At 56.9% G+C, this 24,346-nt stretch overlaps 3 protein-coding genes across 3 annotated transcripts; all 3 read left to right on the top strand.

Moving 5' to 3' along the window:
• Positions 1–81: 81 nt before the first annotated feature.
• On the top strand, positions 82–2,850 carry TPI1 (triosephosphate isomerase 1). Its single transcript, XM_055710883.1, has 7 exons — positions 82–273; positions 914–1,037; positions 1,121–1,205; positions 1,310–1,442; positions 1,658–1,743; positions 1,923–2,010; positions 2,275–2,850. The coding sequence occupies exons 1-7, from the start codon at positions 162–164 to the stop codon at positions 2,391–2,393; spliced, it is 747 nt and encodes a 248-aa protein (XP_055566858.1). The 5' UTR covers positions 82–161; the 3' UTR covers positions 2,394–2,850.
• A 4,920-nt stretch (positions 2,851–7,770) lies between these two features.
• Positions 7,771–14,083, top strand: LRRC23 (leucine rich repeat containing 23). Its single transcript, XM_055710880.1, has 7 exons — positions 7,771–7,883; positions 7,960–8,072; positions 8,889–9,142; positions 9,235–9,365; positions 12,480–12,616; positions 13,193–13,415; positions 13,708–14,083. Exons 1-6 carry the CDS (start codon positions 7,824–7,826, stop codon positions 13,413–13,415), a joined length of 918 nt encoding a protein of 305 aa, XP_055566855.1. The 5' UTR covers positions 7,771–7,823; the 3' UTR covers positions 13,708–14,083.
• Positions 14,084–14,242: 159 nt separating this feature from the next.
• ENO2 (enolase 2) lies at positions 14,243–23,690 on the top strand. The gene is made up of 12 exons (XM_005434319.3): positions 14,243–14,414; positions 17,510–17,601; positions 18,245–18,340; positions 18,617–18,675; positions 19,685–19,754; positions 19,906–20,039; positions 20,705–20,927; positions 21,374–21,571; positions 21,698–21,899; positions 22,108–22,216; positions 22,354–22,412; positions 22,731–23,690. The coding sequence occupies exons 2-12, from the start codon at positions 17,517–17,519 to the stop codon at positions 22,798–22,800; spliced, it is 1,305 nt and encodes a 434-aa protein (XP_005434376.1). The 5' UTR covers positions 14,243–14,414; positions 17,510–17,516; the 3' UTR covers positions 22,801–23,690.
• The last annotated feature ends 656 nt before the right edge of the window (positions 23,691–24,346 follow it).

The raw sequence follows: 24,346 nt of genomic DNA, 5'->3' as shown, positions 1-24,346 counted from the left end.
CCGGAGCAGCGGCCGCGCCAGCGGGAGCCGGGGGGGGCGGTCCTGAGCCGGAGGGGCGGGGCTGGGGGCGGGGCCTCGTGCTATAAAACCGTGCGCCGGCGTCCGCGCGCTGCCGCTGACCTTCGCGTCTCCTCGGGTGCCGGCCGCCGCCCGCTCCCGTCATGGCGCCCAGGAAGTTCTTCGTGGGGGGCAACTGGAAGATGAACGGCGACAAGAAGAGCCTGGGCGAGCTGATCCACACGCTGAACGGCGCCAAGCTCTCCGCCGACACCGGTGAGCGCGCGGCCGCACGTAGCGCACGTCGCCTGGCGGCCCGGCGGGGCCCGGGCGGGCGGCGGCAAATGCCAGAGGGCGGCCGGGCCTAAATATAACGCGAGGCCGGGGCTAAATATACCCGCGACACCGGATCGGGGCCCGCCGGGCGCGGGCGGCCATCCCCAGTGCGGCGGGGCCGGGGTCGGCCTCCCCCCAGCAGGCCTCGGGGGGGCGGGCGGCCCGAGCCCTGCCTCAGCCCAACCCCCGCGGTGTGTCCCCGGGCCCTGCGCAGCCCATCCCCCACCACCACCACCCCGGTGTGTGTGTGGGTTGTGCAGGGCCCGGGAACACATTCCCCCCCGCCCCCCCCCCCCCCGTATGTGTGTTTCCGGGCTCTGCCTCAGCCCCCCTCCCCCCCCTGCCCCCAGTGTGTGTCCCCCGGGCCAGGCGATCGGCAGAAACTGGCCACCAGCCTGATCCAGGTGGGCTGCCCCCCCGCTGTGGAGTCATCGGATGGGGTAGGGGGTCCTCAAAGTTGCCAGGGTGGGCAGGCTGAGCCCTCCTGGGCGCGGGGGGCAGCAGTGACCCCTGGGCTGGGGGCTGGCAGCAGTTTCTGCCCCTGCCCCATCCCAGGGGTGACGACCCCCTTGCCTCACAGAGGTGGTCTGCGGAGCCCCTTCCATCTACCTGGACTTTGCCCGCCAGAAGCTGGATGCAAAGATTGGGGTTGCAGCACAGAACTGCTACAAGGTGCCGAAGGGCGCCTTCACGGGAGAGATCAGGTGAGCCCGCGGGGCAGCCAGGCCACAGTGCCTCTGGGACTGGGGCTTCCTCCAGGAGTGCGAGTAGTCTCCTTTCTCCCCAGCCCTGCCATGATAAAAGACATTGGAGCTGCGTGGGTGATCCTGGGCCACTCGGAACGACGGCATGTTTTTGGGGAGTCTGATGAGGTGAGTTCCCCTGGAATGGAGAGCTCGGAGATCCCTGCGAAGGCTGGAGGAGTAAGCAGTTAAAATATGACCTGCCTGTGGCTTTGTTTCTCTTCCATTCCCAGCTGATTGGGCAGAAGGTGGCTCATGCTCTGGCTGAGGGCCTCGGAGTTATTGCCTGCATTGGGGAGAAGCTGGACGAGAGAGAAGCTGGCATAACCGAGAAGGTGGTTTTTGAACAGACCAAGGCCATTGCTGGTAAGGGAAGAAAACAGGTGCACTTCTTCTGCTTTGGACACTTGAGAAACGACCATCCTGGCCTTCCTTGTGAGGTTTGCAGATACCTTGCTGCAAATGTTCACACACAGTATTAACACTAACATGTTAGTAAAAGGCCTGCATGTTCCGGAATTTTTTTCTAGCTCTGCCCTTCCCTGTGTGGGGTACTGTGCTTACATGTGCCTTCTCCCCAGATAACGTGAAGGACTGGAGTAAAGTGGTTCTTGCCTACGAGCCAGTTTGGGCTATTGGAACTGGTAAAACTGCAACTCCCCAACAGGTACGAGCAGGGGAAAAGTGGAAGACTAAATGACCAGCTGACCCTTTCCACTCAAAGGATCTTCCCAGAGATTCTCTCTAAAGATTTAGTGAATCTCTGAAGATCCTCCCTTCTCTTTGGAAGGGAATTGCATGTGGAATGGCTCAGCCCTCAGTGGGACACTTTCTATTCCATTGCAGGCTCAGGAAGTTCATGAGAAGCTGCGGGGGTGGCTGAAAAGCCACGTGTCTGATGCTGTTGCTCAGTCAACTAGGATCATCTATGGAGGTAAATGACTCTGAAGCCCCTTCTTAGTGCAGGAAGCGCTTAGTTTCTCTGCTTGTAGCTGCAGTTGTACAGCATGCTCTGCTGGTGAGGAAACAAGATTGTCAGAGCATGAAGAACTGCCTGCTAGCTTGCTCAGGTAAATGGGAGACAGTATTACTGCCTGCATAGTAACAGGTGGTGAGTAGTTTGCAGGTCTTGCCTTTGCCTTGGCCCTATCTTCTAGAGCTGGCCACATCTGACCTTAAAATACTGCTCCCTCCTCAGGTTCCGTCACTGGCAGCAACTGTAAGGAGTTGGCCTCTCAGCATGATGTGGATGGCTTCCTTGTTGGTGGAGCTTCTCTCAAGCCAGAGTTTGTGGATATTATCAATGCCAAACACTGAAGCAGCCTGTGAGGAGCAGTCCCTTGTGGTTGAGAGCAAGAAATGGAAGCAAGAAGGGACCTTTTGTGGCACACATGTCAGTACAGAAGCCTCCTCTGAGGCTTTCCCCCTCCACAGTCATTGTTCTAGCTGTGCTGCTAACCACCCACACACACGTTGGAGTCCTGTTAGTGGGAGCCTGTCCTGGCAGAGTCTTGACAGCCTCCTCTCTGAATTGGCAAAATCCTCATTGCCTGTTGACCTGTAAGAGCCCACAGTCAACCTGGCTAGTGCCTCCCCCTTTCCCTGCAGTGCTGGAGGGAGAGAGAGGGCCACTGGTGCTGGGGAAAGGAAAAAGAATCTACAGTCTCCTGCATCCTTCAGCTCTTGTCAGCAAGGAGCCTGTCAGCTTAGACCCTTGTGAGATGTCTTACCTATGTCCCATACTGAACAATAAATAAAAGAAAGAAAAAGCAAAGGTGTGTCCTGGATGTTACTGGGAAGCAGCTGGGGATGAGCAGCATACAGATCTTGCGCCTTCTGGAGGTAGCTGGTTGCAGAGAGGGTGGTGTGGTTTTTGTGGGCTTTTCTTGGAGGACCCAGAGTAGGTGTTGCCCAGGTCCAACCTTGCTACTACTGTAGGTTTCACCTGCAGCACACCTGGAGCATTTTGCTTCTCATGTCACAGCTTTTAGGGCCCATGGTGGTTTGATTTGTGTGTATCTTTTCCATGTGCATCTCTATTGCAGTAGCTGCTGGAGCACCTGGCAGTCCCACTAGCGAGCTGATCTTCCCAGGCAGGCTGGGTAATGTGCTCATCCCTGCTTCTTGCCTGTGGGGACTAGTAATTGAATTTGCTGCTCGTTAAACGTGGAGCACAGCAGCTCTCTTCGTGCGGGGAGGGGTTTTTAGGCCATGTGCTGAGGCTGTGCTTGCTGCCTGCTTTCGGCTGTGTGCTGATGGATGAGAAAGCAAGACTAGACATTATTTCCTGGCTGCTGCACCAGCGAGGAGGTTTTTAGGCTGTACTAAGGGTAACGAAGAAGGAAGTGCCTGGCAAGGAGGAGCTTAGCAGTGAGGCTGTGTGTCCCCGGGAGCCTATGGGCAGCGCTCTGGTACGGAGCAGGCGTATGAAGAGGTACTCGGCTGTTAGTGCAGCTCTCCCATTTTGTGTTTCTGGTCTGCAGCTTTTGCGGCTGTGGCGTGTGCCTCTGCTGCCACTCCAGCCACCAGTGTGGTGCTCTGCCAGCATCACCTGGGGGATGGAAAGCAGGTGCTGCTGCACAGAGGAGGAGAAAAATCTTAGGAAGCCCACTCATGCTCTAGGTCTGCCTGCTCTGCTAACACTGCTGAAGGGGCTCCCCCCTCCTGGCTGGAAGGGATGGGAGAGAAGAGCCCCCAGCCCATCAGTGGGCATCTGCTTCCCAGCTGGGAGCAGAAATCCAGCCCCTGTCCTGCCCCTTCCTCAGCAGAAGCCTTTCGGGTGAGGGGTGGCTGCAGACCCTCCGGGAGTAGGGAGGGTGGGCAGGGCCGGGGCAGCCTGCGTTAAAATGGCATGGAGAGCAGCGGTGGGGTAACTGCTGTCAGGAAGCACAGGGTGGTGGGCCCTGGGCGTAGCAGCACGACTGCTGGGAGCCTCGTGATGGAAGCCAACCCATCAAAGAGGGAAAGATGTGAGGGTCTGAGATGATAGCTACTGGTGCTCAGTGCATGTGGAGTGACGTGGAGAGAATGCTTCAAAGGCAACAACAGCAAGAAAACCCTGGCAACTCTGGTTTCTAAACCAGAGTAAGTGTTTGAGGTACAGCTGTAGCTTGGTGCCTTGGGGTCAGCACGGTGGTGGCTCGGCGGGGACACGGGCTGTGCTGGAGGCTGCTGGGGTTGCTCACAGGGAGCGGCCGCGGCTGCAGCTCCACCGTCGCTTCCCGCTCCTGCCCACAGAGCCAGGCAAGAGCCAGGAGAGTGACCTACATAGAAACAAGCAGATGGAAGCGAGCATTGATCTTGCTGCGTTGAGGAGAATACAGAGGCATGAAAGCTTTTGTTTAATGAGAAATAAACTCACTGAAAATAATTTCTACGTCGGCCGGAATGACAGATCTTGTTTTTCTTTTTGTCTGCTTTCTGGCAGGACCATGTCTCTGTGGAGTGGAAATACTGCCAGATCCTCGCTGCAAATTGTAGCGGTTGGATCTTAAACAGGTTGCTGTTGGGAAAGATCCATTGTGCCAGATGTAACAGCCTGAGATGGGCTTCTGCAGCTCTGTGTCCTCAGACCCAGCTGGTAGCCAGGGCTGAGCTTGTATGCGCAGCAGGCACCCACCCACACACCCCACTTAAACATGTATGCACGGACGGCTGCACAGATCATACAGCCGGCCACGCAGAGCACTCACGCGATCACAGCATCAGCAGCCACATCCCACCCCTCCTATGGCTGAGCAGGATGGAAATACGCTAGTAAGCAGGAATATATATATGTGTATTTATATAATATGTATATGTATACACATAAGTACAGCATGGCTCTCTCCAGCAGCTGGGCTCAGTCTGCCCAGTAGCTGCCCTTCCATCCCACTCTCTGGTCATCCAGTAGCCAGACCCCCTGTGGTGCTTGGGACCCCAGGCCCCTCAGCCTCTTTGGCAGCTGGATGGGGCTCTCCTGGTCCCCCTGGCAGCCATCTCCTCCCTCGCAGCCCCCTCTCACACCCCCTCACCGGCTGGTCCAGCTGCACCCTCGCTGCCGCTTGCACGCTGCACACCAGTGCTGCCCCATGGGCATGACCCCAGCTGCTGGCCTCCAGACCCCCGCACACCCCCTGCACAGGACAATGAGAGCCCCTCACCCAGGCAAAGTGTAAAAGGTGTTTAATGAGAAGATGGGACAGGCTGCGCTGGCCTGGTGCAGGGCATGGCCAAACCATCACAAACCATTTCTACACCACCAGCCCTTTTTATTCCTGTATCCCTCTGTTCTCCCACACTTGTTCCTCCACAAATCACCTGGATCCCTCCCTTTCCTGCCCTCAGTTCCTCCACTAGACATCCCGTAATGAGTCCTGTGCAATCCCCAGAGGCTCTTCCTCCGCATCCCATCGTGTGTCCCACACCCTCGAATGCAGTGACCCCCCCAGCCCTAAAGGTGCTCTGGGGCCGAGGCTCCCTTGGAAGGGGCCCGGAGCCCCTGATTTGGTCCCCCCCCTCGTGCCCCGGTGCTCCCCAAGATGGGCCTTTGGTGGGCTGGTGGCTCCTGGGATGGGGCTGGGAGCAGCCCGGCAGGGCACGGCCCCTCCTCCTGCTGATGAGCCTTGATGGCCTTCCCCCTTAATGATCAGTATAGTTAGGTTTGGGGTTTTATAAAGATATATAACCTAAAAAATGTTATCTATATTTAAAATATAGGTGTTATATATATAATAAATATACAAAACCTGTACAATTTCTTTCTTTTGAAGATTTTGGTTTCCTTGTACATTTTCTCTGGTTTCTTGGAAGTTTTTTGGTCATCTAGAAACAAGGCACTTGAGCCATATGGTCCTGTTTTAAGACCATATAGAACACATGCATAGAAGCACACATGACTTCTCCCAGTCTGTTCTTCAGCATAAAGGGATGAGAAGAAAAGCATGTCATTCCTTTTTCTCCAGCACCGATTTGCTGAAGGGCTCTTTAGAGCCTTGGAAAGCAAAGGCAAGAGGAGCCAGGGTGCTTTATGTGTATGGGGAGGGGGTTCAGGGGATACAGTGGAAATGCTCATCATATGGAGGTACCTGCCCAGGGGGTGAATTCAGGAGGGGCAAGTGCAGCACAGGAGAGACTGGCAGCAGGGATCCAAGCGGAATGAGGCTGGGGACATGGGCAGCAGCTGGCCGTGCAGCCCTGGGCACAGGATGGTGCTTCGCACTAGGGGTGATGGCTGGCACATGCACCGTGAGCGCCTGAGGCTGGTGTGTGCCAGGTGTGTGTCCAGCTCAGCTCGGGCTCCATTACCTAACGCCGACATCGCCCGGGGGGCCGCAAAGGAGCAAAGTGCACCGGAGGGAAAGGGAACAGGGCCTTGGACTTTGGTACTAACCCCAAGCACTGGTGGCCGTCAGCTCCGAGCAGCAATCCCAGCCTGTAAATACCCGGCTCCGCTCTGCACAGCCACCCACCCGCCTGCAGGTGCCGAAGCTGGGCGGGCGCTGCTGGCATCTGCCGGGCTCTGCCAAGCTGAGCTCCCCTGGCTCCCCAGCCCCAAGGGTCTGGCCGAAGCAGCAGCAACTGCGGTACATTGGGACACTGTGCCCCAAAGCATCCTGGCATCCCAGAGATCACACCATGCAAGGTTTCCTGCAAAGCCTGGGCCTGATTCTGCCCAACATGTTAATTAAACATCTAGCAGAGGGAATGTCTTTCCTCAGAGACACTCCCCAGCTGAGTGACCACCACCCTGCACAGCCCCATCTCACTCTGAGCCCCGTTTTCGGCAGCGGGGTGGATGGGACGACTCTGGTGGTCCCTTCCCACTGGAATGATCCTTCAATCTCTGGCTACACTCCTAATAATTGTGGATGTCACCCAGCTAGGAAGGGCCAGGAGCGCTTAGGAAGGCAGAGTAGGATCACAAAGTGCTTCTGCTGAAGGCAAGACACGCTCTGAGCTTCCCACGGGGAATTTATTACCCAAGATGACAAGCTATTGCAGTCAGAGCAGTACACGCATGCAAGTGCCTGGCTTGGGGGGAGCACCACCACCAGCGCGCGATGGAAGCCGACGGGCGCCAGCTGCGTGATGTGCTTCCAGAACCCTCTTGTAAAACATGGGAAGTCTCTTTTCTGGGGGGTTTGCTCAGGGCCGATGAGATGTTGGATGCCATGTTTGCCCTGCCCGAGGCAGCAGAAAGGCCCAGATCCACGGGGGCGATGGTACCGCTGGCGGGAGAAGGGGTGTCTCTGGGAAAGCCCAGGGATGAGGCCGCGTGGCTGAAGCAAAGGGTGCCCACAGCACCACGCAGCACCACGCAGCGACCCCCAGCACCCCGCAGGGCTCCTCAGGAGCACCCAGCACCCCGCAGCACCCTGCAGTCCCCCACAGCCCCCCCCCAGCACTGCACAAGATGCTGCAGCACCCCACAGCACCCCTCAGGACCCTGCAGCCACCCTGCAGGACCCCCCAGGACCTCTTAGGGCACCACTGCACCCCCCAGGGCCCTGCAGCCGCCCTGCAAGACACCCCAGCACCCCGCTGCACCCCAACAAGACCCCTCAGGAGCCCCCAGCAACCCGCAAGGCCCCGCGGAAGCCCTCTGCACCCCGCAGCTGGCCCCGCCCACTCCGCGCTGTCACTCAGTGCCGTTGCCATGACAGCGCCGCCGGGCACCGCCCCCGTTTCCATGGCAGCGGGCGGCGCGGCCCGCACAGCGCGGGAGGCCGCCGGGCTGAGGGAGCTGCCGCCGGCGGGCCTGCGGGCATGGAGCGGGGCGAGCGCGGCCTTCCTGGGGAGGAGGGGGAGCAGGAGGAGGAAGGACAGGTAAGGGAGGGGGCCGCGGCAAGCTGTGGCTGCGGCTAGCCCGGCGCTGGTTGTGTTCTCTCCTTCTCCCCCCCAGGTGCCGGCCCCGCGGCCCCTCACGGAGGCCGCCCTGAGGGAGGGCCTCTCGCTCCTTGGTAAGACAGGCGACGGCCTGGCCCACGCCTATGTGAAGTTTGAAGCGAAATACAAGTGAGTGTGCGACACCTGCCCGCCCCCAGGAAAAGGCCCCCTCCTCCCTGGTCACCCATGTGGCCGCGGAGCAGCCAAGTGCAGGCAGGAGCGTCCCCAGGCCATGTCCTCAGGATCCCAGTCTGTGCCTCGGCATAGCCTGTCTGGCCTCTGCCCCGAGCAGGGCACTGCCTCTGCCGTAGCCAGGTGATGGGGACAGCGGTGTCCCCCTAGGTGGGGGGGAGCCTGCCCATCACTCTGGACTGTGGTCTCCGAGGGGCACCTGGGCAGGGTGACTTCCCCACAGGCACTGTGAGGCATCCGTGAAGCATCCCTCCTGTTAACTTCTTACCTTTAAGGCATGTGCTTGTAAGTACAGTGCCTCAATGGCCTCGGAACAGTTTGGAGCCTCAGCCCCATCAGGCCTCAGTAAGACTGTCTTACAGCAGCTTCATAGGTATCTCAGCCAGCTTTTTCTCACTAGGAAAGTCCTTCCACACGGTCCTTGGTGTTGCCACTACCTTCTAACAGACTGCCCCCCACGCTTACCCTCTTTTCTGCTCTGCTTCTGTCTCCTGACAGATACAATTCAATGGGAATAAATACTCCCTGTGCCAGTAAAGCAGCTCCAATCTTCTCCATTCAGCCTTGTTTACAGACTATTCAGCCTGTCCCAATCGCCTGCCTTTTTCTTCCTTCTCTCCAGTAAGACTTCCCAGGACAGCAGGGAAGTGGGAAAGGAGGATGCCCTCCCTCCAGCAGTGGCAAGGAGCAAGCTGAAAGCTGGTAGCAGGGGGAAATGAGAGATGTTTACTATTCACATCCTCCCTCCCACAGGGACTTGACAGACATCAGCCTCCTCAAATGCTTCATTCACCTGCGATATGTGGATCTGTCAGAGAACAAGCTGCAAGATTTATCTCCACTGAACAGCCTAACCCACCTGCTTTGGCTGAAGGTTGATGGGAATCTGCTTACCAGTGCCTGCATGCAGGAGCTGCCCTACCTCCAGATCATCAGCTTTGCTCACAACCGCATCAAGGATATGGAGGGCATTACTCACCCCCGCTTAGCCAACCTCAGCCTGAAAGGTGATGCAGACCACCTCTCTTCATTCTTGTGCCCACAAGGCACTCTCTTTGGGCCAAATTAACTCATTGTTTCTTCCCCCTCTGTCCTTCAGGAAATAAAATTGAGACAGCTCTGGGCCTGAGTCACGGCCGATTGTTCAGCCTGCAAATCCTGGAGCTGCGAAGGAACAAGCTAGAGAGCACAGCAGGGCTCAGCCTTCCCATGCTCAAGAGCCTCTACCTGGTAAGAGATCAGCCAGCCTAGGGAGGGGGACAGGGCTGCTGCAGAGCCTGGCACCTCCAGTCAGTGGGAGGGGAGCAGACGCAGTCCCCTTCAAAGCAACATAGTTGTTCTGCTAGCCTGTTCAGTTCAATCTTCTCAGCCCAAGAGAGGAACGGATTTCAGAGAGCTAAAGAGACAAAACCACTTCTTTGAGGTTGCTCCTTCTACGCTGTCTGTGCAGAGAGTGCAAAGGGAATAGCCATTGACCAGTAATTGCTCTGCAGAGAGCAGAGGGGCTGGCATTGTTCAGTGCATCAGATTCTTCCCTCCTGGCCTCCTACGGGAGAGCGGTATTCTCTCCTGGCAGTGTTACAGGAGCCGGTATTTGGTGTGTCCTGGGACCCCCAGAGGTCAGTGGGGAAGGCAAGAGATTTGCTCTGAGTGACAGGGGGAGATGATGCCTCTTTCTCCTCCCTGATGGGCCTAATCAAATGCTGATTTTAAACCAGCACAATTACATGATTCACACCTTCAGCTGCCACAAAAGAAACTGATGGAACATTGCAGTGGAACTAACATAGGAGAAGCAATTTCCTAATATCATAAACAACTGTTTCAGGGAACATTTACTCCAAGAGATGCAAGTGAAGGAAGGCTTAGTCCCAAGCATCATGCAGTGCTACAGCTTGCAAAGACTAGGTAGTAGTCCTGAGTCACTACCTCCTAAAAAGCAATTAAAGATGATAAAGGCTTTGAAAGGCTATATGCTTTCTTTTCATCAAGACTCCCTGACAGAAGACACTTGAGGAGGTTGCTTGCTGGTATTGCCGGCACTTTTCTGGTAGAAAACAGATTTTAGGACTAGAGGTGCTCAAAGAAGGGATGAAGTGGATAAGTCACTAGATACAATACAGCATTTAAAAGTAAAACCAGCCACTTTAGTGCATGATTGGAGGGAAGCAAACACAGCACTAGTTTTAAAGAAGTTTCCTGGCACAATTGAGGGGATTTCTGAGCTGCACATATGAAGTGGGCAAATTGCAAGACATGATTATTAAAACTAGAACAACTGACTCATATTCTCATTGGGGCTTGAATTTGTCTCCCATGCCTGCCTGGCTCATTAAATAATTTTGGAGTGGGCTCTCCCCCAGGAGTGCCTTGCTTTCTGTATAAAGATTTTGGTATTACTTGAGCCGCGGGGCAGACACAGCTGATGCCTCAAGGACAGGATTCAAGACAAAGGATTCAATTTAAAGGAACTGAACAGAATTTGGTTAATGTATGACGCAGCTACAGATGAAATTTAACATTGAAAAAGTTACGCCTACTAGCAGGAAGGCTATGAGCAGGCTGTGTACCACATGGCACTTGTATCAGTTTAAGAATCACTGCGGTCAGCAAGGCTGTGTTGGTTCTTGGTCCTTGTGCAGCAGCGGTGACAAAGGCTGGCTAGAGTGAGACCGGGTGTGCAGGAAGGGGAGAGGGAATCATGGGCAACATGTTACAGTAGCTTTCCATAAGAAATGGCGGCATCACATCTATGTGAAGAACTGGTATCTAAAGGTAAGGTGATGATGCGATCATTTAATTAAAGGTGTCATATGGAATGTTATTTGATTTATGGGGAAAAAAACCTACAACCCTGAACAAAGTCCATTCTGCATTGTCCTTTAGTGCTTGCAGGGCCAGAACTATTAAGACTATTCATGCTGCCGTAATGAAGAAAGTGAGAGTGATGGGATGTTAGAATCCATTTTACAGACCAGTGGTCTGTGATCTCCCCACTCTGTTTCCCACACCAGCTCCTGATTTCCTCTGGGGTTCAATGTACTGATCCTTCCTGACCGTTAAATCTGTTCACACGGCCTTCGCTAAATCTCCAGCTTTCCTCTTTTTGTCCTTGTGTCACTCACTTTACTTGGCCCAGCTGGTCTAGACTCTCCTTTGTCCAGTTCCCATTAAAATTCTCCTTTTCTACAAAATGTCCTTTTCCTGAGTGTCCCAGTCCTAAACTGTTCTCCAGTCCCACCAGTTCAGCATGTGCCCCTTTTATTAGTCTCGGGCAGCGGCCACGTGACCGCCTGGGTACCAACAAGGAGCAGAGCCCAACAGCAGCTCTCTTCCCATTTCCCGCTCAAGTACCTGCATCCTTGGAGGCTGCAGCCCTGAGCCACCGCCGCAAGTGCAGCCCTGCTCCGCTCCAGGCTGGGGAAGGCAACATGGAGGTTGTAGTTGCTGGGGTGCTCAGAGCTTGGCTGCGCAGGGCGGTGAGCAGCCTGACCCGGTGCTGCTGCTAGCGCTGCGGTGAGCACGGGCTTGGGCAGGAGGCCTCTAGCGGCCTTTTCCAGCCGGAATCCTGCTGTGAAACTGTTGTTGGAACTCAGGCCTTGGTATTTCCCCACCTCATAACCTGCCTCACAATGAAGTGAATGAAATTTGGTGATGGGGAATTTTGAACTCCCTGCCATAAGATTGTCAGATTTGCTGCAAGAAGGTGCATCTACAGATGGACAACAACAATTACGCCTGGAAAAGCTTAAAATTAAACCAGCCAACAACCTCCGGCCCCCTGCAACCTCCCTCAGGAACAGGCAGCCTGCTTCTGCTCCTGGAGGAGTAGATTTCTTGGTAGTAGATTTCCCTCACAAGAGAAGCAGCTGACACTGGAAGATCCCTGCGCTGCATGTATATGTGTGTGTAGTATGTGTATGTAGACTATGTGACTGAGAGGGGCTGGTTATTCATCCTTTAAATACACCTGTTCCAGGCTCAGGTCCATGCTTTCCTCACCGCACCTGCTCTCTGAGGCCTTAGGGACATAGATTTGGCACTGCCATGTGAGGGGATGCTGGGCTGACAGTAGGGTGTTCATGTGGGGTGGCTTTGTCTCAGTCACCAGGTGATGCTACAGGAAACACTTTTTCAGCAAACTTTTGGTCCTTGAATCTGAATACTTAGAACTCATTTGGCCAAGACCCTGAGCAACCTGATCTAGCTTCCTCAGAGAAGGCTGTGTTATGAGCGGTAGGGAGCCTGAAGGGTAGAAAGAGCTGTGAAGGCCAGAAATGACGGCTGTTCCCTCTTCTGTGTGTCCCCTTTTTCCTTCTCTCTTCCTGCCTCCCTGGTGCTCAGGCCCAGAACGCCATTTGGAGCCTAGAAGGCCTTGAGGAGCTAGGGCAGCTGACTACTTTGCACCTGCGTGACAACCACATTGAGACCCTGGATGGATTCTGCAGCAGCATGAAGTGCTTGCAGTACCTCAATCTACGGTGGGTCCTCCCTGCTCTGCGTTGGGACTGGAGACCCCTTCATCAGGCTGTGCTCCCATTAAGACCGTTAGGATTTTCTGGTTTCTTTGGAAGTTGACGACCTGATGGGGATGGGTTGATCTTTTCTGTCCTTAACTGGTGTTCAGCACTCAGCTGCCTGGCAATATAACAGCCAGGGCCTTTCCTGGGCTTCTCAGAAAAGATCTGCCTCCCCAGTCACTCCCACACCCTGCCTCACACTTTTTATTCCTTGCCATAATTCCTTTGGATCCCTCCAAGCGTGTTCTCTGTGTGCTGGATGTGGCTGCAGGTGCCCTTCTCAGCATTTGCCACACAGGGCGATGGCCATGTCACACAGTTCAATGGACTGTCTAGCACAGAGAAACCCGGAGCAATGTCCTTTTTACCCCTCATTCTGGGGAGCTGCAGACAAATCTGCATCTTAGATCGCAGGTCTGTGGTCTATGGTTTATCATGCTGCCAAGTTTTGCCTTGTCTGTCTTGTCAGCTTACTGTTCCAAAGGGATCTCACTACTTGCATGTGTCTCTTTCCCCTGCTTTCTGTCCTTTCTCCAGGAACAATGGAATCAGCAGCTTTCAGGAGGTGGCAAAACTGCAGGTCCTCCCCATGCTGCAGGCACTGGTGCTGTTGGACAATCCATGCTCTGATGAACCTGATTACAGGTTGGAGGTCCTGGTCCTGCTGCCACACCTGCAACGCCTCGACAAGGAATTTTTTGAGCAAGATGAGCGGGCAGAGGCAAACAAAATCCGTCAGAAAAGGCAGGAAGAAGAATAGGTGAGAACAGCATGGCGGGAGAGGTGGGGGGAGAAAAAAGTGAAGGGAGAGAGGACCAAATGTACTGATCAAGCCTTTCCTCCCTTAGGTTGATAACCTGAGGAGAAGGCTGAGGGACATCAGTCACAAGGGCAGAGGAGCCTGAAACGGAGACCAGGCTTCACAACCCAATTGCGATGGCCAGCATCGCAACCCGATTGCCATTCCTGACTCCACTAGCAGAAGCGAGCAGCAGAAGGGGAAAAGAAATTGGGGATAGAGTCGTCTAACTTCTCCCTCTTTCCTTCTTCAGGAAATGGAAGGATCTCTCCAGGGAGATGTGACTGAGTGACCCTGGTTTTTAACACCTGTTCCCAGAGCCAGCCAAGATTTGGAGATGCCTTCCCTGACGTGTGCAGCTGGGAGAAGTGAGAGCTGTAGGTACCGCAGCTACTGTCACCTCATTTTGCCCCTGGAGAAGAGGGGAGGGCTGCCCACCCCAGTCCTGGAAGTTGCCCTGAGGCACTGCAGTGTTTTTGCAGTCACTGCACTCATACGCACTGTTCTCGGTAGAGGCCCAAGAGGGAAAAGGGGAAAGGGAAGAGTTACAGGTTCTGTGGTTTGATTTATGGCTCCCAAAAATCTGACAAGATTTTCTGTTTTGAATAAAAATAATTAATGAGCCTGGAGTGACTGGCATTGTTTATCCTGCCCACCCACTCCTATTCCCTGGCTTTCTCATCCTCGTCTGTCTGTGTCTGTTCCCTGCCTCTCTCTCTCTCTTTCTCTCTCCATCCTCTACGTGCTGTTTGCAAAGCTTTGCTAAATCCTGACTCATCGCAGCTCTGGGTCACATGCTGCCGTCCCGGCCCTATCAGGGGCGTCTCCATCCTGCCGCCGCCGCCGCTGGCTTAGAGGACACATCATCTCCCCTTGAGGTCCTGCATCCCTCTCCAGCTTCGTCCTCTCTCCTTTCTGCCAGCATTTGCTCAGTCTCCCGTTCACCCCTGCCCTGGGAAGGTAAGTGTCTCCCCACTTACTGGCGGGGAGGGCCAGCACCCCCTCCCCGCAGGCAGGGCTCTGCTCCGCACCCTGTGCCCTCCAAACCCCACACGCACCTTGGGGTCCCTGCGGAGATGGACCGCCGGGAGCGGCACGAACAACCGAACTCCCCTCACTCCCTCCCCCTGCTCCTCCCACCTCCTTCTCCTCACCCCCACCCTTCTCACTTTTCTTTCATATTTTAATTTCAGGTACTCCCTCCTTCCCTACCCCCGGCAAGCATCATGTCAGATGTGAACCTAGGGGAACTGCAGGCGGGGGGCGAGCAGCCAGCATAGGGGGTGCTCCCAAGGGCACTGCCGGGAGGAGCCCTTACCTGCGGGCGGGGAGTGGTGGGGAGCAGGCACAGCTTGGCCCGGGCACTGCCGGGGAAAGGCCCCAGCCCCAGCGCAGAGCGGCCCCCCCGGGCCCCCCCCCGGCGCTGGCACAAGCACAAGCACTCGCCGGCTCCCGGGGGGAGGGAGGGAGGAGAAGGGATGTTTTCCTGTCCGCACAACCCCACGCCACCCAGGGGAGGGGGGGCAGCAGGGAGAGGAGGTGACAACCAAGCAAGCAATAGCTGCATCAGCCACGACACTGCAGCAGTGCGGGCTTCCCGGGAGCAGTGCCCAGCCCGGGGGGGTGGCAGCAGCACAGGGGGCTGGTGGCAGTGGCCTGGGGGAGAGGGCTTCGCCCTGCCGGCCTGCCTGGCGGGGAGGAGGAATAGCTGCAGCGCCAGCCCCAGCGAGACCATGCCCTCGCAACAAGCAGTGCCCACAGGAAGGCACTGCAGCAGCGCCAGCCTCCCCCGGGTGCCCAGCCCAGCCCCTGCTCAGGGAGAGGCTGCCCAGCTCCAGCCTGGCTCCTCTTCCTCGCTGTGGTCCGCGAGCTCCTGGCTATGGCTCCATCCCAATCCTTTATCCTGGCTTATCCGTCTCTGACCTCCTTTCAGGACAGTGCAGCTGATGCCAGGGATTTCAGGATGGTTCTTTGTGCTTTTTGAAGGAGGGCAAATGCAGGGGGACATGGGGCAGCAATGCAAGTGCAGGGAAGGGTTTTAAAGGTCTGAGAGGGGAGGAAAGACCCAGGGAGTGATGGGATGGGGCAGGCAAAGCTGGATTTGGGGTTGTTGTTTGGCTTCCTCGAAGCTGGCCCCAACAGGGGCAGGTGGATGTGACCACGGGCACCATGACCACATAAGCAGAGAGGCATGGGTCTTGCTGTCAAAGATCACTAGTGGGGTCCTGTTCCTTGCTCCCCGTGGAGGCTGTTGGGGCATGGCCAGGGCACTGCCGCAAAGGAAGCTCGCATCTGCGCGGGCACGGCTCTGGAGGAAGTTCCCGCGGTGTGTGCCAGATGGTGCGAGGAGCACCGCCAAAGCGGCTGACGGGGGATCCCAGCCCAGATGGACGTGGTGGAGAGCCCTGCGCAGGCTCTAGAGAGCCCCGATGTTGCTGAGAAACTCCCCAGTATGGGAAGCTCTTGCTGAAACTTCAGAGCAGAGCAATTCCCTCGCACCCGCCTGATTTCCACCCACCCGAGGCAACAGGGCCAAGAGCTGACTCTGACTCCCCCCAGCCTGCTTCGTCACTGCTCTCAGTGCCGTGATGTGCCATTTGCAGCCCCCGGCTCCGCGCTGAGCCCCCGTGCTGGCCGTCCCTCCCGCCAGACTCTCACACGCACCACGGCACGGGTCTGACCCCGGGCCTGGCCTCCGCACAAAGTTTTGTGTGGGGCTGGCCCTGCTCAGGCTTGAGTGAATCATCCGTGGGAGCCAGGGGAGGAAAACGTGGTGGGGCTGGGGGCACGGGGCGACCCGCCCCTCGCTGCTGCTCCCTCTCCAGGGACCTGCCGCTCCCCGCCATCACGTGGCCCCATGCAGAAGGTGGGATGCGAGGGAGTGAGTTGTTTTGCACCCCCTCAAGAGCAAAGCAAAGAGAAGCTGTGTCAGACAGCCCTCCTCACCCACCAGCCTGTTCCCCACTTCAGGTTTGGCTGGGCACCCCAGAACGCCAGGTTCCCCCATCTGACAGAGATGCCTCCAGGTCTCATCCACTCCCCCAAGCAGAGTGAAGGGACTGACCCAGTCCCCCCCGTCCCTTCAGAGCCCTCTCTGCCACGTCTGAGGCACTGTGGCCTTCGGCAAGATGGCTCCTCAGGCCGCCAGCCTCTGCCATGCTCCCGGCGCCTTGCCCGGCGGCTGATGGGGGAACCGGGAAGGCTGAGCCAGGCGCTCGGCCAAGGGGATGGCAGCTCCCCCCACCATGGGCTGCAGAGGGTCCCCGCAGGTCAGTCACCCCCTGCCCTGTCCCAGCAGCTGCCACGCTCAGCTGGCTCCCTGCCTGCTGCCCGGCCACGACCGCTGCATGCTGCCTGGCCCTGGTGGGCACCATCCTCGCCTGCTGGCAAGGAGAAGGGAGGCACCGGGAGCTGATGCCCTGTCCTTGGCACTGGGGCTGGGGGCAGCTCCCGGCTGCAACAGCTGCGCCCTCCCTCTCTGCTGCCGGTGGGTGCTGTGGCACCCTCCCTGTCTCCAGAACCCTCCCCATCTCCAGCACCCTCCCCATCTTGTCTCCAGCACCCTCCCCATCTCCAGCACCCTCCCCGTCTTGTCTCCAGCACCCTCCCCATCTCCAGCACCCTCCATCTCCGGCACTCTCCCTGTCTCCAGCAGCCATGCTCATGCGAGGACCCCTGAGAAGGGGCAGCGCTCAGCCCTGGTGCAGGGAGAGAGGCTGCCATCTGCAGCAAAGGGACAGAATAAATTCTAATAGGTGACTGGTTCCTGGACAAAATTTGGGTCGGTTGCCACACCTGGGTTTTAACAGCAGTTTCTAAACTTCCTTGAGGCAATAGTTTTATCTCCAGCTCCTAAGGGCACTCTTCCCTGAGCTGCCATCTCTCTGTCGGTGTCTTCTCTAGACATTAGAAGGGTGAGCACCACGTCTTGGGTGTTCATCAGAGCTGAACACGTCCTCTCCCTCTTCCTCTCCCCTTCCCCCTCCCTCTCCCCCTCCCCCTCCCTCCCCCCCTCCCTATCCCCCTCCCCCTCCCCTTTCCTCCCCTATCCACAGGCTCACCATGGCAGTGGAGAGGATCCATGCCCGCGAGATCCTGGACTCCCGTGGGAACCCCACGGTTGAGGTGGACCTCTATACCCACAAAGGTACGTGGGTGAGGACAAGAGATGGGGGGAAGGTCCTGCCTGCCCTGGCAGAGCTGGCACTGCACAGCAGCCTGGCACACACCCCGAGAGCATGAAGGATGAAGGGTCTTCTCCAGCAGCCAGGGAGCCGGGGCAGGAGGCAGCGACCACAGCTCTGCTTGTGGCTCTGCTTGTGCCTGTGCTCAGCGAGTCCACACGTGTACTGGGCACATCATGACGAGACAGCTGGCTGCTGTGTATGTGACTCAAGCCACGTGCCTGCTAGTAGCAGGGATGGAAAGTTTCATTAACATAAATCTGTTTACCTTCTTATTTACCTCTCCTGTGGGTCAGGCTGCCTCTGGAACCAGTAGGAGGGCTGAGGAGCCAGGCTTCTACCCGTCACCCATAGTTCAGGGACCAGTGGGGACCTCTGGGTGCCTGAGATCCAGGTTTCTCAGTCTGGAAGTGCTGGGTACATTTATTTCTGCCACCCTGGTGCTGCACCTCGGAGAAGACCAGCCAGGAGCAGCCAGCCAGCGGGGCCACACATTTGCACAAGTGGTTGCCACCGTTTCCCCACACAAGCAGGACACAACTGGTGCCTGAGGGCTTTCCCTCTTCACCCTCCGCTTGTCTCACGCCATGTTTTGCTGTTTCCCAGGCATGTTTCGAGCAGCGGTCCCCAGCGGCGCGTCCACTGGCATCTATGAAGCGCTGGAGCTGCGAGACAATGACAAGTCGCGTTTCCTCGGGAAAGGTGGGGAGATGCTGCCGACCCCATCCCCAGCGCTGCTGTGGGCAGGGCCCCACCAGAGGGTACCACTCACCCGCTGGCATGACACGGCTGCGCCCTACTGCCCTCAGGGAGACGGCAGAGGCACAGACCTAGCGTAAAGTGAAAGATCAGGCCTCGATCTTCTCTCACTGCCTCCTTCTCTGTCTCTCTATCGGTCCTCGCCCTCCCTCTTTCCACTCTCCTCTTTGCCTCACCCTCTCTCTCTCTCTCTTTCTCTCTGTCTTTTCCCTTCTTTAGGGGTCCTGCAGGCCGTGGATCATATCAACAGCACTGTCGCCCCAGCTCTCGTGGGCTCTGTAAGGATTTCTCTTTGTTTTGCCTTGTCCAACGCTTACTCTGGTCTGTCTCTGTCCCCTGATCTCTGTTTCTGCCTCTCTTCATCTCACTGGGTTAACAGACATAGTGATGCTCTCTGTGACCATGGGCACTCCACTCCTGCCCTCCATGCCTGTGTGTCTCCACAGCAATCTTTTCTTGGGGTGGGAAGGATTTAATGCTACCTGGTCCACCGCAGCATCCGTGCCACCTAACTAGTCCCCTTAACTCTCCCTGTAGAGCTGTCTGCCTCTTCCAGGTGTGCTCCTCCTCAAGCACTGAGTCTCCCCTACATGTCTGTGGCCTCACACCCGTTCGTCCCACCCAGCAGTCATGGTGGGATGAGCGATGACCATGATGTGCAAGGGCTGGCAGCCACCCCAGCATGGCTTTGCGGATCAGTGGTCTCACATCTGCAACCCAGTTGTACCTGGAGCCTGCTCTGAAGAGAGCCGAGGTCAAGCCACGCATTAGACCCTGTGCAGCCCCTGGACAGGGGGTGTCTGGCTGAGACCCCAGCTCTCTCCACCCCATAAAAATACCTGGCCTGGTAGTGGGCTGCCTGTGCGGGGGCTAATCCTGCTCTCCGCCTCGCTGCTGGGGATGGATCCATCCAGCCTACAGGCACTTGCTTGAGGCTGAGCATGATTGTTGTTCTGCCCAGCTTCTGTGTGGCCCCAGCACCACAAAGCTTCCTGGAAGCTGCCAGAAGGCTGGGTAAGCCCCCGGGGTGGGGTGGGGGGCTGCAGCTGAGCCCCCCCTCCGGCATGGGTATGTCCACACTGCACCGCAGCAACATCGTCGTGGTTACCTCACCTACCTGACCGTATAGCAAGGCACTCGTTTCCAGAGCTTTCTGTGTATGTGTCCCCCCACCAGCTAAAAAGGTTCCTGTACCCCCAGCTTCTCCATCAGCGCCTCCTTCCTTGCACACCAGAGCCAGCAGCTCATCACAGCCCCCCCTCCTCAGGAGCTGTTTCTTCCTTGCAGGGCCTCTCCGTTGTGGATCAAGAGAAGATCGACAATTTGATGCTTGAGATGGATGGCACAGAGAACAAATGTAATTCATGCTTTTTTTTTGCTTTTTTTTTTTTTTTTTTTTTGGCCTGGGGAGGAAAGAGCATGGGAGGGCGCAGGGCTGGAGCAGGGGCACCCGCTGGGCAGGGGGTTGCTGCCTGAGAAGCCCAACTCCTCCTTGCTTTTGCCTGCAGCCAAGTTCGGTGCCAATGCTATCCTGGGGGTTTCGCTGGCCGTCTGCAAGGCGGGAGCTGCGGAGAAGGATGTCCCCCTGTACCGGCACATTGCTGACCTGGCTGGCAACTCTGATCTCATCCTTCCTGTGCCAGTAAGGTTCCTTCATCCTTGACACCCACCTTCAGAAACTCCAAAAGAAACTTCAAAGGGTGTGTTGGGAGGGAGAGCAGGAAGGGACATAGTGCTGACCATCAGCTGAGTGCATGGCACTCGTCAAGGCCTGAGATTTGTCAGGTTTCCAGACAGAAAAGCGGGGCCGGAGTAGGACATGGCAGGGGTTGTGGTGGGGGTTGGCTGAGGATCTCGCTCTTGGCACAAGAACCAGAGTGCGTCATGTGAACCCTCTGGGGCACAATTCAAAACACACGGGTCTTCATAGCAGGGGTAGCTGCACTGTGAAACTCCCTCACAACAGGTGTTGTGGGTGCCAGAATTTTCTTGGAGTCAAGGAGGAAGGTCCTGGAAGAGAGACTGACAGCTTTGCTGATAAACACACAGAGCACAGATAAACACAGATAGTTCGGGAGATGTCTGGGAGGGAAACAGGTGGGAAAGTCCTCTCCAGCCATTTGCTTTGAGCCACCGTTGGGAGGAAGACCCTGGGCTTTTACACCTTTGGTCTGGTGCATTGTAGCCGATGCGTTCCGTCACCCTGTGGGACGTGGCAGGAACGGGCACGGTGGCTCACTGGGGAGCCTCCTCTAGGTGGTGCCAGGACCCGTTCCTTCAGCTCTCATCACTTACTGACTCTTCCAGGCTTTCAACGTGATCAATGGAGGTTCCCACGCAGGCAACAAACTGGCCATGCAGGAATTCATGATCCTGCCTGTGGGGGCTGAGAGCTTCCGCGATGCCATGCGCATTGGGGCTGAAGTCTATCACAACCTCAAGAGCGTCATCAAGGAGAAGTATGGCAAAGATGCTACCAATGTGGGTGATGAGGGAGGCTTTGCCCCCAACATCCTGGAAAACAGTGAAGGTGAGAGCTCTGCAGAGGTGGGGTGCCCCTGACTGCAGTGCTCCGGCTTCCTATACCCAGCTCACAGCGCTCCCCAAAGATTGCTTCAAAATACGATGCCTCAGTGTCATTGACCCTGTGTTAGGCAGCGGTTTCTAAGGTCCTTCTCCATGGGGTGGCCTTGGCCTGCTACAGCCTCTCCATACAAAACTTTCCTGCATGTGCACGCTTTTCCAAGGCCTCCCCACAGCTCAGAGACAAGCCGCAGGATTGTACTTCAATTCTCCCTAGTCCCTTTGGACATGGCCCCCACAGCTCCTTGGCATGTCTCTGTCGCACTCTGGGCTCCCTTCCACCTCCCCTGTCGCACCGCCAGGCTCTCAGAACGCTCCCAGAGGAGGTTCCCGCTGGAGGGTAGAGCGGTCTGCATGGGCTGGCCCTCCTGAATGCATCTGTCCTCCTCACAGCTCTGGAGCTCCTCAAGGAAGCCATCGACAAGGCAGGCTACACGGACAAGATTGTCATTGGTATGGATGTGGCGGCCTCCGAGTTCTACCGTGATGGCAAATACGACCTGGACTTCAAGTCCCCAGATGACCCAAGCCGCTACATTTCTGCAGATGAGCTGGGCGACCTCTATCAAAGCTTTGTACGTGATTATCCAGGTGAGCTTCCGTGCCTGGCAGCAGGGAATTGGTGCTGGTGTCACATACTTCACAGGCGCGTACCCTCTGGTTTTGGGGTGGGGAGGGAGGCAGCTTTGACTCATGTCTCTCACGTTGCCCCTTCAGTGGTCTCCATTGAGGACCCTTTTGACCAAGATGACTGGGAGGCCTGGTCCAAGTTCACAGCCAATGTGGGGATTCAGATAGTGGGAGACGACCTGACGGTGACAAACCCTAAGCGCATCGAGAGAGCTGTTGAAGAGAAGGCCTGCAACTGCCTCCTGCTCAAAGTCAACCAGATTGGGTCCGTCACAGAGGCCATCCAAGCGTAAGTCCAGCCCACTGCCCTCGTCATCCGCTGGAGGGGCTGGTGCTGAGCCACAGCAGGGTGTCACGCTGCCCGCTGGTGAGCAGGCTTTTGTCTCCACCGGAGTGTAGGGTGCTGCGGGTGGGAGGAGAGGGTGCTGGGATCCCACCCTGTGCCGCCGGCGGTTATAGGAGTGGGAGCTCCTGACCGTGTTTCTTGCTCATGGCAGCTGCAAGCTGGCCCAGGAGAATGGCTGGGGTGTGATGGTGAGCCATCGATCTGGGGAGACCGAGGACACCTTCATTGCTGACCTGGTTGTAGGACTGTGCACTGGGCAGGTAGGTGAGACCCGGGCCATGCACAAGCCTGGAGGAAAGCAAAGAGGGGCTAAGACAGAATCCCCTGCCCCACCACGGTAAACTGGGGCAAGCCGTAACAGTTTCTTACAGCATTTGTTTTGGGGATTGCTTTGCAGATAAAGACGGGTGCTCCCTGCAGGTCTGAACGCCTGGCTAAGTACAACCAGCTCATGAGGTAAGGGGCTCCAGGGACAGGAACGCAGAAGAGAGGATGGGGTAGTGACTGATGGGAGCGGGAGAAGCTGCAAGCCCAGGGGCTTGCAGGAGAAATGTTACAAAGGCATGGCTGGAGCTGGCAACGGGGTCCCGGGAGGTGTCTGGAGCAGACCCCTTCCCTCTGCCTCGGCGTGGGGGTGCAGCCCCACAGGCGCGGGAGCTGGCAGGAGCTGAGCTCCTCCGGCCGCGTCAGCTCCCTGCTGGTGCCCTGTCCCACCGGCACCGCTGCTCCCGGGTAGCACGGGCCTGATGTGTGCTGTCTCTCTCTCTCCTGCAGGATTGAGGAAGAGCTGGGCGACGAAGCACGCTTTGCCGGACACAACTTTCGCAACCCAAGTGTTCTTTGAACATTGTCCCCAGGGCACAGCCACCCTGCTGCTCTTTCCCCCCTCACAGACTCTGAAGCCCCCTCCCTCTACCGCTCCCTTTTTTGCTCTTTCTCCCCCCTCTGCCACCTGGTTCCCTCTCACCTCAAACCCCTCAAGTTCAGGTGTCCCCGGCTAGATGTACCCAGGTGAAGGATGAGAGAGAGGCCTGCACCCTGTCCCTTGCTTTGGGGTTATAAGCATTTCTGGATCTAGGCATCGTGTGTCTTTTGTTTGGAGTTTTTGTGTGCAGGGCTGTGTCTGAGCCACTCTGTTCACGTGTTAGACTAAGGCAGCATGCTGCCCACAGGGTGTGTTTCCCTCAGACACCGAAGCATGTACGGTGAACATATGTGCGTCGTTGGCTGGGCAAGTGTCGCACCCGTAGCTGTGTCCGGACGAGTGTCACCAGTGGCTCGCTCTCGTTGTGCATGCGTAGGTGTACGTGTACCAGCCCACGGCATCCCTGTGCCCGAGGCGCGTGTCCGTCCTGAGCCCCAGGGGGCCCCACGTGGCCCTTCCTCCACCGAGAGTGCTGTGCTGTGTTGGGCTGTGCTTGCCAGCAGCTTAGCGTTGACATGCACTGCTGTCCCTCACTGGGTGTGCACGTGTGTGCGTGTGTGCGTGTGCTGTCAGTCTCCGGGTCAGCACAATAGTACTGTGGGGCGATATATTAAAACACATCCGTAAACAAACCCATGCTCTCATTTGCTTCTCGTGACCTTTTCTCTCTTGTTCCCTTCCCTCCTGCACTCCTTCACCCTTTCCTCCGCCCCATAATGTCTGCTTCACCTTCTAGACAGCCCATGCTCAGCTGAGCAACAGACAAACTACAGATCCCAAAACTCAATTAAAATGTATTTCACACCTGAGTTGCCTGGCTTGGCCCCGTAATTCTCTCTACACACCAGCCTTTGGGAAATGGGGACATTTTGCCATCAAAGCAGGAGAGGCTCACACGGAAATGTAACCAAAACAAGCAGAGGGGACCAGCCAAAGAAGATGCCCAGGTACTGCCCTCCCTGCCCCTCCCCATCCTTTTACAGCCTGGTCCCACTACCAGACAGCTGTTGGCCACCTGGCTGGGGAACACCAAGGGGGAGGCAGGCGGGAGGATGGGAGTTGCCCCCCGCTATCTCCACCAAGCCACATTACATGAGGATCTGCTGCTGCACAGGGATTTTAATTGTGCCCTCCACTGATGTAAAGACCTGAGGATGGGCCCCAGGCCAGCTGCCCATGGGACTCGAGTGATGGAGAACTGGAACAGCAAGGCTTTGGGGGTGAAAAGGCTGATCTCCTCCCTAAAACGGGGCTTGCACAGTGGTGGATGGAGGAGTTGGTGGGATGCCGGTCTCTCTCAGCTCCATCTTGTTTCACGCAGGCAGCACAGCAGTGCCGGGGGAAGACGGCCCATGCTCCAGCCAGGGCCCCAGCAGGCTGAGTGCCAGCAGAGCCCCAGCGCCTGCTCAGCACCGTTAATTCTGGACAGGCTCCAACGATAGGCGGGAGGCTGGGGGGGTGCCAA

This window comes from Falco cherrug, chromosome 5, assembly GCF_023634085.1.
Source record: "Falco cherrug isolate bFalChe1 chromosome 5, bFalChe1.pri, whole genome shotgun sequence".
Taxonomy (NCBI): Eukaryota; Metazoa; Chordata; class Aves; order Falconiformes; family Falconidae; genus Falco; species Falco cherrug.
The sequence above is the reverse complement of the archived record's forward strand: the minus strand, read 5'-3'. Positions and strand labels throughout refer to the sequence as shown.

What these genes read in the sequence shown, in the direction of transcription:
- TPI1 (XM_055710883.1), top strand. Translation starts at nt 162, where the DNA reads ATGGCGCCCAGGAAGTTCTTCGTGGGGGGCAACTGGAAGATGAACGGC. An exon ending in TTTTTGGGGAGTCTGATGAG is followed by an intron (nt 1,206 to 1,309) that starts GTGAGTTCCCCT and finishes TTCCATTCCCAG; the next exon opens with CTGATTGGGCAGAAGGTGGC. An exon ending in ACAGACCAAGGCCATTGCTG is followed by an intron (nt 1,443 to 1,657) that starts GTAAGGGAAGAA and finishes CCTTCTCCCCAG; the next exon opens with ATAACGTGAAGGACTGGAGT.
- LRRC23 (XM_055710880.1), top strand. Translation starts at nt 7,824, where the DNA reads ATGGAGCGGGGCGAGCGCGGCCTTCCTGGGGAGGAGGGGGAGCAGGAG. An exon ending in AAGTTTGAAGCGAAATACAA is followed by an intron (nt 8,073 to 8,888) that starts GTGAGTGTGCGA and finishes TCCCTCCCACAG; the next exon opens with GGACTTGACAGACATCAGCC. An exon ending in TTGCAGTACCTCAATCTACG is followed by an intron (nt 12,617 to 13,192) that starts GTGGGTCCTCCC and finishes TCCTTTCTCCAG; the next exon opens with GAACAATGGAATCAGCAGCT.
- ENO2 (XM_005434319.3), top strand. Translation starts at nt 17,517, where the DNA reads ATGGCAGTGGAGAGGATCCATGCCCGCGAGATCCTGGACTCCCGTGGG. An exon ending in GGACCTCTATACCCACAAAG is followed by an intron (nt 17,602 to 18,244) that starts GTACGTGGGTGA and finishes GCTGTTTCCCAG; the next exon opens with GCATGTTTCGAGCAGCGGTC. An exon ending in GGATGGCACAGAGAACAAAT is followed by an intron (nt 19,755 to 19,905) that starts GTAATTCATGCT and finishes TTTTGCCTGCAG; the next exon opens with CCAAGTTCGGTGCCAATGCT.